This window comes from Cordyceps fumosorosea, assembly GCF_001636725.1.
Source record: "Cordyceps fumosorosea ARSEF 2679 chromosome Unknown scaffold_13, whole genome shotgun sequence".
NCBI lineage: Eukaryota > Fungi > Ascomycota > Sordariomycetes > Hypocreales > Cordycipitaceae > Cordyceps > Cordyceps fumosorosea.
The window spans coordinates 677820-690968 of NW_017387313.1; the positions used below are offsets into that span (position 1 = coordinate 677820).

The window sequence follows — 13149 nt, forward strand, 5'->3', positions numbered from 1 at the left end:
GGGGGGGGGGGGGGGGGGGGACAAAAATGGCCGGTTTTTTTTCTTTCTTTCTTTGCTACGTTGACTTGGTACCTCGGCAAAGTCGTTTAAGAGAAGAGGAAAAGGGCCTCAAAATGGAAGCGGGAAGAAGGCAAGAGTTGAGACATGCTTGTGTATCCAACAACAAGGCAGCAAGATGGACAGAGAGGGGAGAGAGGAGCTGACAAGACTTATTGAAGATTTGACAATAGTTATCACTATTACCCGTGTATGTATCACACCACGTCCCGGGTGCGTGGAACTGAGAGGACATGGTATCTGGCATCAGTGTCAGTAGACAGGCTTCTTGCGGGCGCCTCCTTTTGAACGGGCCGTCTCATCTCATCACATCGTTGCATTGCCCACACCGAGAAAGAGAATAATAATAACCATCAATCTCTGCAGCTATCTGGTTTGCCCACCGGGTTATTTGTCAGGTTTTTTGTCAGGTTTTTTCATCAGCATCCACCTGTTCACTTGATGATTTGAAAGCCATCCCGCCGCCTGCCGCCTCCCGCGGAAGTTTGCCAACGTGCGCGATTCCACAGGGTAACCAACCAGTAGGAAACTTTGATTCACTTTCCTCGACCCAGGACCTCGGATATCGGGTCCTTGCAGGGCCCGGCTTCTTCACCGTCGCTCGGCGGTGGTGGTGGCCAGGACTTGGCTATCTGGGAAGCCTACCCGTCTACCCGCGGTTGTCGTGGGTTGCTGCTTCGCCATGCAGCGGACCTCGCCCAATATCACGTCAACGGGGCGCGATGCCTGCAGACACCATGCTGCTTGCTGTTGGTGATTCGAGCTCGCGTGATGGCTGGGAGGTCACGCAAGACAGTTTGAGCGACGGGTTGACCCAGCAGCCCTCCGAGAAGCACAGCCACTCATTCCCATTCGCTGAAATGCAAGACGTTCTATCCATCCGCAACCTTGATTGCTTCATAGACTGTATAGACCCCGAGGTTCTACGGGATTGTTGGCTGTGTTCGCTGTGTTGGCTGTCGGAGAGCGGTCTTTGACAAGGGCTCCAACAAACCTCAACGGCCAAAACCGCAAGCTGCCTGAGACAAGCACACGCCAAAGTCCGCTTTTTAACTGTCATCCTTACAGTGTATATTTGAAATCGTTGAGAGGGGAGTCGGTTCGCTCGAGTACTACCCTTGAGCAGGGCCTACCAACAACTCACGACAGCAGCCGCCCACGGTTAACATGTAATGACAAATAGCAAACCACGTAGTGTGAGTTTGCCCTTGATCTAGACACTTGCCAGGTCATTGCACCCTGGCCTATCTTTCATTGCTTCAACAATCTTTGAAGTCCTTGCAGCAACTGCCGAGGTTGCTTCACCAAGTGAGCTGAACTGACCGTACATCTCTACCAAGACAGAACCTAGAGGTCGTCCGCAAGCACAACCCAGCCGTCCTCCACGAGAGCGTCACCTCGGACCCCGCACGTCTGGCGAGGGTCAAGAGCTTGACACGGACGGACACGGGCCGGTCCGAGTTCCACCGGGACCTGGCCGCGGACGCGCTCCCACAGTGGATGTTCATCACCCCCAACATGACCTCGGATGGGGCACGACACCTCCGTCCGGGCCTCCGGAAGGTGGCGCCGCGCTTTCCTCGAGCCGCTCCTCAAGGACTCCCGGTTCGCTGACAACACCCTGGGTGCTGCTGACGTGCGTACGAGGGCCGCAACCGCGTGCTCGGGGTGCTGCTCGGCGACGCGGTGCCGCGGGAGCTGGCGGGCACGTCCGACGACGCCTTCTACACGCACTACTCGCAGATTGCGACCGTCGTGGCCAACTGGGGGAAGACGGGGGACCGGGTGCGCGCGTGGGACGGCGGCGAGGCCGAGTTGAAGCGGTATTTGTGGGACGGCTCGTACGCCGGGTACTTTAACACGCAACAGCGCGAATAAGAAGAAGAGGGTGATACCGAGGCCGAACTTGGACTTGGATAGGCCGGCGTCGGGACGGCCTATATTGCAGGGGGTCAAGGATGCGTGGGCGGGGAGCAGCGCGCCGACGTATTATGAGGATACCATCAAGATTCCGGATGGACGGAATCCTCCCAAGGGGTTCAAGCCGTGAGTGAGATTCGTCTAGGGGGTGAGTAGTAGAGCAGGATAGTGGTTGAAGCAGAGGCCATCACTCAAGTAGAGCAATTGAGCAATGTCGAGGACAGTACAGGACACCATCAAAGTCTGCATATCTGTCTCTATCTTGGTCGTACTGTATTTGCAGCAGGAACTCGGGTGCGGCGAAAATCAATGTGTCATGGTTGCAGCTCATGCAGTTCCCCTCAGCCACTCTCTCTTCCTATCCCGTATCCCCTTACTTGTATGACCATCTGTTTTTGTCTCGTGCCCAGAAAAGCAATCTCTGTTAATCTTCTTGCCTTCTACACAGCTCAGAAACCGGGCAGCTACTCTCCCCCTTGGACCAGCTTTCACCCAAAATGGCCGAGCCACGCCCAGCAGACGTCTTCCTCCTCAGCTACCCGCGGACCCTATCCAACCTGCTAACCAAGCTCCTCTCCGAATAGGAGCCGGCCTGGCAGCAGCTTTCCTATCCGCTGCACGACGCGTTCGTCTACGCACAGTCCAACCTCAACGACAAAATAGGGACGACCCGGGAGCGCCGCGGCCGCCGCCTTCGGAGGAGACGATCCGGACCTATCTCGAGATGCTCCAGGAGGGATATCAAGGTCTGCTGGAGTCGCGCGACGAAGGGCACCAAAAGGCAAGGACCGTTACTCTCTCGAAGCCTCCCCCGCCCTATATTGATGAAGAAGCGTTCCTTCCTATCTAGGGCCGTGCTCTCTTCCTCAAGACTCACATCCTGGACATTGCAGATCCCACCCTCTTCCACAGCGACTTGAGACGCAGCAGCACAGCCTGCCCGCCCGAGTTCACCTTGCAGTCCGCTAGCCGCCGCCGCGCTCTCCTCCTCCCCACGGACCAGCCCTACCCTACTCCCCGACGAGCTCCTCCTCTCCTTCACCCCCATCTTCCTCGTCCGGCACCCCGTTCTCGTCGTCGACTCCTTCTGGCGCGCCAAGGCCCTCACGCAGGCCGCCGACCTCCGCCGGGGGCAGCGGCATCACCGCGCCGCACGCCACCGGCGCGCGCCTCACCCGGGCCCTCTACGAGTGGTACCTCCAGGCCGGCCACCGCCCCGGACCCGTCATCGTCCTCGACGCGGACGAGGTGCTGGAGGGCGACACGGTGGAGCGGGCTGGCGGCGGCGATCGGGATGGACCCGGCGCGCGTCGTGCGCCGCTGGGAGGCCCGGTCGAGCGAGGGGCTGGATGCCAAGAGGAGGCGCTTCGTGGGGGATCTTTGGGGGTCCACGGGGATCGACGCGTCCAAGAGTGCGAGGCGGTTGGACGTGGAGGCCAAGTTTGCGAGCTGGCGGGAGATGTACGGCGCGGAGGCGGATGAGGCGATGACGGAGCTGGCTACGAGTCACATGGAGGACTACATGTGGCTAAAGAGTCGCAAGTTTTAGCCATACAAAGACCGAGGTACAGATATTGAAGGACAATTGCAGGTCTTGCTTTCCTTTGCCCTGCAAATATCTCGTTAAACCGTCAAAGACGCCCGGTAAGGATGCTCTAACCGACGGGAGATCGGATCGAGCTCGGTCTCATTGCCGAGATCGTCTCGATCCGACTGTAACCTGGGCAGGGACGTGCCACCGGAAAGCCTCAACCCGACGGCTACGCGAAGCCTTGCTCAAATGAATTTCATCATGAGTCAACATTTCCGAAATAACCCCCATTCGGTGCAACATCTCCGGTTTATTATGTAATTTATGTAATTTATGTAATTTAGCCATGGGTTCGGCAACCTCTCCTCGTCACACGTCGATCATTCCACAGCATTTCAAATTGTCTTTCAAATTGTCTCAGTTGAACCATCATCCTCATTTCGGGTAGTCCTTCAAGTGGAAGCTCTTGAGCTTCACAAAGGCATCAAAGCCAAACTTGCTAAGCGTCTGGCCGCGACCAGAGTTCTTCCACCCCGTCCACGCAAGATCCTACATCGCGCACAATGGTTAGCTCAGCCTCCCGTACAAAGGGCTCACTCCTTTCAACTCATCACGGTTACACGGCTCATCCCTCGCAAGCCTCGATCTCGGGTTCGGTCTGTCTCACTTACCGGGCTAGGGTAGTCGCACCGATTCACGAAAACGGTGCCGGCCTCCACGTCCTCGGCTAGCTCGTATCCCTTGTCCGTGTCCTTGGTCCAGATGCTGGCGGTGAGGCCGAACTCGCTGTCATTCATCAGCTTGATGGCCTCGGCGTCGCTCTTGACCTTCATCACGGGGATGACAGGCCCAAACGTCTCCTCGGTCATGACAGTCATGCTGTGGTCCACACCGGTCAGCAGCGTCGGCTTGACAAAGTTGCCCTTGGCCGGCAGGTTATCAAACGTCTCGTTGGCCGGCGTGGCGTCCTTGGCACCCTTGGACACCGCGTCCTTGACATGGCCCTCGATGGTGGCCTTGGACCGGCTCGAGATGACGGGTCCCACGTGGGTGCCCTTGTCGAACGGATCGCCCAGCTTGTAGCCCTTGAGCACCTTTTGCACCGCCGCGACAAACGCATCGTGGACGCTCTCGTCGACGTACACGCGCTCGAGGGAGCAGCAGCTCTGGCCCGAGTTGAATATGGCGCCATCCACAATCTCCTCGGCGGCCCAGTCAATGTCGACGTCGCCGCGCACGTAGGCAGGATCCTTGCCACCAAGCTCCAGGCCAACGTTGGTGATGCGGTCCGAAGCTGCCTTTTGCACGGCGAGGCCGCCAGCAACGGAGCCGGTGAAGCACACAAGCTCGATTCTGGAATCGCGGACAATCGCCTCCATGGTGCTTGGCGAGCCACAGTGGAAGTACTGGAGGACGCCCTGGGGCAATCCCGCGGCGGTAAAAATCTCGGATACGCGCTCCGCAACTGTGGGAGTCTGGGGAGATGGCTTGAGGATGACTGTGTTGCCTGCCAGAATTGCTGGAACAATGGAGTTGACGAGGATAAGGTAGGGGTACTGTTATCGTGTTAATACTCAGGGCCCTCGTAATGCACCTTCACCCAACCAAGCTGCTGGGTCAAGTACGCGGACAGACTCACATTCCATGCAAAGATTACTAGGACAGGTCCAACGGGGACCTTGCGGATGAAGCGCTTGAAGCCCTTCTCAGCCTCGCCATCGGTATCTTTGAGGGCCTCATCACTGATCTTGAGGAGATACTCACCCCGCTTCACGGCAGTGGTGACCTCCTTTCCGGTGAAGGCAATTGGTCGGCCCATTTGCACCGTGAGCTCCTCTGCGAGCTCCGATTCGCGGTCTGCGAGGCCCTTGAGGAACTTCTTGACAATTTCCTGTCGCTCCTTCAGGGTGGTCTTCCGGAAGCTCTGAAAGGCTTCAGTCGCCACCTTGGGCATCAGGTCTAGGTCGGCTGCCGATGCGCCATTGCGGGTGATGACAACCTCGCCAGTTGTTGGAGAAAGGGTGTTGATAACTTCCACGGACATTTTGAGGGCTATACTGCAATGATACAGATTGTTGATGAAAGGTTTCGGTTTGACGAGGCGGGGTTGTTGTCCTCCGCGTTGTCTACAGCGGCTCGGAGCGCGGCCCCACGTTCATAGATAGCTTCGGTTCGTCACACAACGTCATAGGGTACCAAGATATAGTTGCTTCCAGCAGCAGCACAGGATTATACAGTCTCCAATTAATACTGGGCTACATAGAATGGCCGTTCTAAGCTTATATACCAAATTCCAATACCTCAAGAAAATTATTGAAACCGGAATCAAATAGTCATTCTCGGCTCCAGGGTAACTGCTTCTTCGCCAACGCAATACCCCCCAGCACCATTCTTATCGATAAGCGCGGTCCGTGCTCGCAACTTTTTTTTTGAGCCAAGTGAATGACAGAGGACAAGCCAAACAACGAAACGATATCGGCATCATCCTGGCGAAAAGATGGCGCCCAACGCAAACGACTTTCTCGATGCTTCGGAAAGCGAAAACGACCACATTGACATATATGATTCGGAAGACGAATTCGCCAAGGGCGGCAGCCGAAGCACAAAGCGCAGGAAGCCGAGCCGCGACGACGACGACTCTGAACAAGCCAGGAGTGACGCTGACCACGACGGCGGGAGCGACGACGACGAAGATGACGACGGCGACGACGACGCAAAATCAACACAGGGCGAGGAGCAGCCCACCAAGAAACAGACGAAGCTGCCCAAGCTGCAGGCCGACCTGCCCAACGTCTCGCGCCCGCTCGCCCGCAAGAACCTCGTCGCCACCGAAAAGGCCGTCAAGAAGTCCGGCGTCGCCTACCTCTCGCGCATCCCCCCCTTCATGAAGCCCGCCAAGCTGCGCTCCCTCCTCGAGCCCTACGGCGCCATCAACCGCATCTTCCTCGCCCCCGAGGACGCCGCCGCGCACGCCCGCCGCGTCCGCGCCGGCGGCAACAAGAAGCGGACCTACACCGAGGGCTGGGTCGAGTTCATCAACAAAAAGGACGCCAAGGACGCGTGCGCGCTGCTCAACGCGCGCACGGTCGGCGGCAAGAAGGGGAGCTACTACCGGGATGACCTGTGGAACTTGCTGTACCTGCGCGGGTTCAAGTGGCGCGACCTGACGGGCCAGATCGCGGCGGAGGATGCGGAGCGGGCGAGCCGCATGAGGGCGGAGATTGGTCGGGCGAGCAGAGAGAACAAGGAGTTTGCGCGGAACGTGGAGCAGGGCAAGGCGATGGAGGGCATCGCGAGGACGGCGGCGGCGCGGAAGCGCAAGGCCGGGGATGAGGAGGGTGGTGGCGGCGCGCAGGAGGAGGAGGGGGAGGAGGATGGGCAGGAGACGAGGAAGAAGCAGAGAAACACGAGGACGTTTAAGCAAATACCCCTGGCCAAGAAGCAAAACGATACTGAGGAGCAACCCGAACGGGTCACGAGGGTGCTGAGCAGTATCTTCTAATGGCATGATGTATATATAATTAGCACTGAAAGCATATGGTTTACTCTTTCGAGCCCTGATAATTTCACATTTTGACAAAATGGACTGCGGACTTTAATGTACAACACAGGCGAGAATGTACACACCAACAAAACGCTCTACATGGTGGGCGCTTGCCGATGGCACACAATTTGGACGACAGGCAGAAGAGTAAAGGAACAAAAACTTGAAATAATACGAGAAGTAAAAAAACCTAAAATCTGCATTTATAATATTTGTCTTGTAATGCGCGGCTGCTCAGATCTTGTCATTCTTCAGTTATTGCCCCTCGTCACTCCACATTTTGCGATAAGATTTTTTCCCTTTTCGCTTATCAAGCAGCGGGGCAAATTTTTGGCTGGTGACTCGACTCTACCACTTTTTTTTTCTTGTCTAATTCTTGGGCATCATCCTTTCTCAAAACCCCATTTTCCTTCCATTTTCTTTTTTTCTTTTGCCATTTTCTCGTCATCTCCATAATGTCTATGGATCTAGATGATGCCCCCGTGTCCATCGGGGCCGTCGAGCACCAGACGGGCGCAACGTGAGTTTTTCTCCCACAGCAAATCACCCCGCAGTGGGCTACCCTCACCAAGGAAGAAATACCAAGACGAAATGGAATTTTCGGCTGACCGAGTGTGATATTCTAGCATCCTCTGCTGCAACTGCGGCGCACCGATCGACGGAACGACCGCCGCTGGCGCCCTCTGCTACGACTGCGTCAAGCTCACCCACGACATCTCCAAGGGCGTGCAGCGCGAGGCCGTCATCAACTTCTGCCGCGACTGCAACCGGTGGCTGCTGCCGCCGTCCAGCTGGGTCGTCGCCCCGCCCGAGTCGCGCGAGCTGCTCGCCCTGTGCCTCAAGAAGCTGCGCGGCCTCACCAAGGTCCGCATCGTCGACGCCAGCTTCGTCTGGACCGAGCCGCACTCGCGCCGCATCAAGGTCAAGCTCACCATCCAGGACGAGGTCCAAGCCGGCGTCCTGCTGCAGCAGAGCTTCGAGGTCCTCTACGTCGTCGCCACCCAGCAGTGCCCCGAGTGCGCTAAGTCGTACACGGCCAACGTCTGGCGCGCCTGCGTCCAGGTCCGCCAAAAGGTCCTCCACAAGCGCACTTTCCTCTTCCTCGAGCAGCTCATCATGAAGCACGGCGCGCACCGCGACACCCTCAACATCAAGGAGGCCAAGGACGGCATCGACTTCTTCTTCTCGCAAAAGAACCAGGCCGAGAAGTTCATCGACTTTCTCAACTCGGTCGTCCCCGTGACGGTCAAGACGTCGCAGGAGCTCATCTCGTTCGACACCCACACCTCGAAAACATCATACAAATTCACATACTCCGCCGAACTGGTGCCGATATGTAAAGATGATCTGGTCGCCATGCCCATCAAACTAGCTAAGCAGACTGGCAACATTACGCCTCTGGTTCTGTGCCACAAGATTGGCACGTCAATCTACCTCATGGACCCCCAGACCCTTCAGACCGCAGACATTAGCTGCCCCATCTACTGGCGCGCGCCATTCACCTCGCTGGCCGACTCCCAACAGCTGGTGGAGTTTATCGTCATGGACGTTGAGCTGACTGGTAAGACGAACGGCAAGTGGCGTCTCGGAGAGGTCACCGTCGCGCGCGCCGTCGACCTCGGCGTCAACGACAACACCTACTTCACTAGAACACACCTCGGCGGTCTCCTGCAGGCCGGCGACAGCGTCATGGGATACATGCTGACGGGCACCAACTTCAACAACTCCGAGTGGGAGGCGATGGAGGAGTCGCACGTGTACTCGTCGATGCTGCCCGACGTCGTGCTCGTCAAGAAGCACTACCCCAACCGCAGAAAGAACAAGAAGCGCAACTGGAAGCTCCGCCGCATGGGCAAGGACGAGGGCGAGCTTCTGCCCAAGAAGGCCGACCAGGAGCGCATGGACCGCGAGTACGAGCAGTTCCTGCGCGACGTCGAGGAGGACGAGGACCTGCGGGCCGCCATGGCGCTGTACAAGAACGAGAAGAAGCGCGAGGAGGAGGAGATGAGCATGGCGGAGACGGAGGACGGCGAGGACGACTCGCCGCAAGTCGACATGGGCGAATTGCTGGATGACTTTGATGAGCTTACGATGCAGGACTCATAGCTGCGGCCAATATAGAAGAAATAATGCCGTAAAGAATAGCTTGATTCCCCCACTCAAAACTATATTTCTTAGCGTCCCACTGGCTGTTCAGACAAATGACGGCATGGTGCTTGATGATGACGGCGTTTTCGTAGGTGTGGCGCGGATGGACCTTCTAAACTGATCTCTGGATTTTTTCCGATCCAGCCGTCGCTTGTTGAGCCCAAACGGATCGTCAAAATCCAGGTCGTCCTCATCGCCGTCCTCAGGAAGAGTCGGAGTCGGCGTATCAGCCTCCATCTTGGCAACTCGCCTTGGCGCCGAGGAGCTGAGCGCCGCGCTGGTCGACGAGGCGGGCGTGGCAAGATTGCGTGCGCGCACCCCCCCAGTCGCAGATACCGGCGTCGTCGCAGAGACACCATCATGTGAAGGGGGGCGCCGCCGCTGGGGCGTCGACGCAGGAGGCGGACGATGACCGACCGCGGCCTTTGTGAGGGACGACGACGACGACGAGGCAGCAGGGGCGGCCTGCGGCACCACCAAAGACCTGGTCTCCGCACGGGGTGCGTTCAGCAACCCTCTCAGGTTGGTGCCGACCCAAGGCGAGGAGGAGGTGGTCTTGTCCTGGGTGCGGTCCGTGGCGGCGGAAAGCAGGGAGCGCTGCTTAGAGAGCCGCTGGGCCTGGTCGCGGCGGCGACGGGCGGCCGAGGTGAGGCGGGTGCCGACGACGACGGGCCGCTCGACCTCGCGGATGGCGGCGTCGTTCTTGGACCTGGCGACGATCTTGAGGCGGTGGTACTCGGCGCGGTGCAGGTGCGTGGTGAAGCGCTGGGCGGTGCGCAGCAGCTCATCCTCGACGATGCGGTACTGGTCATCGCCGGCGGCCATGTACCTGTAAAGGATGGTCAGATCTTCTTCTCCTCTTTTGTGTTCTAGATGACCGCACCGGCGGGTGACTCAAAATAAAATGAAACAGAACAGAGAGAGAGACGCTGCAATGTCTGCGAGCACCCTGGTGGATAATCTTACCTTTCCTGCGGTGGCTCTGGGGGAGGAGATGTCGATGGGCTGCGCAAGGGATCTAGAGGCTCTTGTGTTAGTTGGGCGCTGTAATAAGGCTACAAGGAAAGATTCCTTTACCGGAAGAGTTGAACGCGGCGAGGACGGATGGGCGATGCCGCGCCGTGGCCGAGGCACCGCTGGCTGGGGTCGCGGCCGCGGTGGTTCGTCTGGGCGTCCCGATTTTGGGCGACGCGCGCCGTAGGCTTGGGAGTGATTCCGGCTGCGCTGCTGCTGCCCTCTTCCACGGTAATGTGCGGGCCATGACGGCGATGGAAGCCGCGGAGTTGTTTTCAGCAATAGGTGGCGGCTTTATAGCGAGGGAAGATGCAGGGCAGGTTTGTTTGCAGTGGTGGCCTGTACTGTATACTATTGAAGGTAACGCGTGCCTGGCGCGATTCACTCACTGGGCAGCTGCCTAAAACGATCGCTGCTGCTGCCACCCACTATTATAATCTATGTACGATACAACAAGAGAAGAAGACAAGCGAGTATACGGTGTAATTATTTTGAAAAAAAAAAAAAAAAAAAAAAAAAATTCAAAAAAATTGACAAAAAGTTTATTTCAATTGAAAACTGCTCATTTGTGCCGCTGCTCATGCTACCATGCATAGCGCCTGGGCCTCAATTACCTTCCTCGCAAGACATCCATCCATGTAGCTTATATACAGCCAACCCAATATTTAGCATCAATGCAATGAAAACCAATAGTCTTTGCCAACCCCTTCGGCGGAGCCTCAGATCTCACATTGTGCCAATTCGAGGCGGAATGGCGACATGGACGAGCCAGTGCCTCGATGCCGCCAAGAAGCGCAGCCAGATGTCGTGCTCGCGCCAAGAGTACCAAGCTTTCCTTCCCTTGCCTTGCGCCTCGCCTTGCCCGTCGGTAACCCAATACTGGCAAGTTGTTTTCCAACCTTGTAGATATGCTTAATTTGTCTCATGGCGCCACGGAGATCTTGGCGACCAGCCGAGGGGGAAGTACAGGTTTGGGCCGATATCAATGTAGTATAAGTAGGGTCTTGCTGCTTGGTTCCGAGCCCAGAGTGGTCGAGATTTAAAGTACGACTGATCAAAAAGATGAGTCAAGATCCGTCTCTCAAGATGAGCAAGGACTTGGACGGCCAGACGGTGCACGAGGTCCAGGACGATGGGCCGGCGCCCAGTCTGGTCGTGGACTGGACGATTGAGGAAGAGAAGAGGGCGAAGCGCAAGTACGTCCAGCACTGCAGAGCCCCCAAAGAGAGGCATATCAGCTAATACAAACACAAACAAGACTCGACTTGATCATCATGCCCATTCTTACCCTCGGGTTCTTCTGTCTACGTACGGCCAACCCCTCCTCACCTGGACTCCCAGGGAAGAACCTCCTCTTGATCTAACAAACTCCTCGAACAGAGCTTGACCGCGGCAACATGGCCAACGCCATCACCGACAACTTCATGCGCGACGTCCGCATCGACCAGGACCAGTTCAACGTCGGCCAGCAGATGCTCTCCCTCGGCATCGTCCTCACCGAGATCCCCGCCAACATGATCCTCTACCGCGTCGGCCCCGGCCGCTGGCTCACCCTCCAGCTCTTCCTCTTCGGCACCGTCAGCACCTTCCAGGCCTTCCAGCGCGGCTACGGCGCCTTCGTCGCCACCCGCTTCCTCCTCGGCATCACCGAGTCCGGCTTCATCCCCGGCGGCCTCTGGACGCTGTCCACGTGGTACACCCGCACGGAGACGGCCAAGCGCGTCATGGTGTTTTACTTTGGCAACCAGATTGGCCAGGCGTCGGCGAAGCTGCTCGCGTTCGGGATCCTGCACATGCGAGGGGTGGGCGGGCAGCCGGGCTGGTTTTGGTTGTTTGCGCTGATGGGCGCGTTCACGGTGCTGAGCGGGCTGGTGTTTGGGTTCTGTCTGCCGGACTCGTTCAGGAATCCGAGGAGCACGTTTTTGCCGCGTTATGAGTGGTTCACGCCGCGCGAGATTCACATATTGCAGACGCGCGTCCTGATCGACGACCCGATGAAAGGCCATAAGAAGAAGAAGATTCCTCTGGCCGCGTTCAAGAGAGCAGTAAGTTGCTTTGCACCAAGGGGGGGGGGCTTGCACTATCGGGAGAAGAGTAGATAGAATATGGCTAACACGTCTGGGCAGTTCCTCGACTGGCGCATATGGATTCACTTCCTCATCACCCTCGGCAACAACGGTCCCCAGAGGGCCTTTGACACCTACGCGCCCTCCATCGTCACCAGCTTCGGCTTCACCGGCCTCAGCAGCAACGCCCTCGCTGCCGTCGGCCTCTTCCTGCAGGTGCCCGTGTCCTTTACCTTTAGCTGGTTCTCCGACAAGTTGTAAGCTCTTCCCGAATCATACACCAGCACAAAAAAGTTACTGACATGTCCCCCAGCAACCGCCGCGGCGAGACCGTCATGGTCGGCCTGTTCGGCCACCTGCTCGGCTACATCCTGAACCGCGCCTTCACCCAGGTCAACTCGCGCGGCGTGCGCTACTTTGGCGTCATCTGGACGCAAATGTTCGGCACCTTTTCGCACCCGCTCAACATTGCCTGGCTCTCGTTGACCTGCCACGATTCGGAGCAGCGCGCTCTCGCCATGGCTGGGTGAGTTGGCCCGTTTTATCAAAACAACTTGTCCAGTAGGAATGAAGAAAAGCTAACCCTGTCGTGTTAGTGTCATTATGAATGCAAACATTGCGGGCATCTATGGCGCGCAAATCTTCCGCAGTGACGACAAGCCGCTCTACAGGCGGGGATTCAGCGTCGCCATTGCCATCTTATCCTTTGCCGTTGTCCTGTCCTTTGCTCGCTGGCTTGACGAGCGGATTAGATTACGTAGAAAGAGACAAAGTGTGGCAGCATAGGGATGCAACATTCACTAGCATCTAGCAACTAAATAGACAGCAGCTCGGCAATTTGATCATTGGTCACAGTTAGTCTTTAGTAG

General features: G+C 57.3%; 6 protein-coding genes across 6 annotated transcripts; 4 read left to right on the top strand and 2 right to left on the bottom strand.

Annotated features, from left to right (window-relative positions):
• Positions 1–779: 779 nt before the first annotated feature.
• ISF_05598 (acid phosphatase) lies at positions 780–3526 on the top strand (the record flags this gene model as incomplete). The annotated part of the gene is made up of 8 exons (XM_018849203.1): positions 780–852; positions 1409–1620; positions 1705–1880; positions 1927–2103; positions 2641–2767; positions 2828–2937; positions 3003–3243; positions 3305–3526. The coding sequence occupies 8 exons, from the start codon at positions 780–782 to the stop codon at positions 3524–3526; spliced, it is 1338 nt and encodes a 445-aa protein (XP_018703774.1).
• A 417-nt stretch (positions 3527–3943) lies between these two features.
• Positions 3944–5552, bottom strand: ISF_05599 (betaine aldehyde dehydrogenase 2; the record flags this gene model as incomplete). The annotated part of the gene is made up of 3 exons (XM_018849204.1): positions 3944–4057; positions 4180–5064; positions 5148–5552. 3 exons carry the CDS (start codon positions 5550–5552, stop codon positions 3944–3946), a joined length of 1404 nt encoding a protein of 467 aa, XP_018703775.1.
• A 453-nt stretch (positions 5553–6005) lies between these two features.
• On the top strand, positions 6006–7010 carry ISF_05600 (U3 snoRNP-associated protein Esf2; the record flags this gene model as incomplete). The annotated part of the gene is made up of 1 exon (XM_018849205.1): positions 6006–7010. The coding sequence occupies one exon, from the start codon at positions 6006–6008 to the stop codon at positions 7008–7010; it is 1005 nt and encodes a 334-aa protein (XP_018703776.1).
• A 497-nt stretch (positions 7011–7507) lies between these two features.
• Positions 7508–9158, top strand: ISF_05601 (nonsense-mediated mRNA decay protein 3; the record flags this gene model as incomplete). The annotated part of the gene is made up of 2 exons (XM_018849206.1): positions 7508–7572; positions 7679–9158. The coding sequence occupies 2 exons, from the start codon at positions 7508–7510 to the stop codon at positions 9156–9158; spliced, it is 1545 nt and encodes a 514-aa protein (XP_018703777.1).
• Positions 9159–9245: 87 nt separating this feature from the next.
• ISF_05602 (hypothetical protein) lies at positions 9246–10461 on the bottom strand (the record flags this gene model as incomplete). The annotated part of the gene is made up of 3 exons (XM_018849207.1): positions 9246–10029; positions 10167–10218; positions 10278–10461. The coding sequence occupies 3 exons, from the start codon at positions 10459–10461 to the stop codon at positions 9246–9248; spliced, it is 1020 nt and encodes a 339-aa protein (XP_018703778.1).
• An 815-nt stretch (positions 10462–11276) lies between these two features.
• Positions 11277–13066, top strand: ISF_05603 (Major facilitator superfamily domain, general substrate transporter; the record flags this gene model as incomplete). The annotated part of the gene is made up of 6 exons (XM_018849208.1): positions 11277–11410; positions 11473–11522; positions 11595–12259; positions 12341–12537; positions 12594–12806; positions 12877–13066. 6 exons carry the CDS (start codon positions 11277–11279, stop codon positions 13064–13066), a joined length of 1449 nt encoding a protein of 482 aa, XP_018703779.1.
• Between the last annotated feature and the right edge of the window lie 83 nt (positions 13067–13149).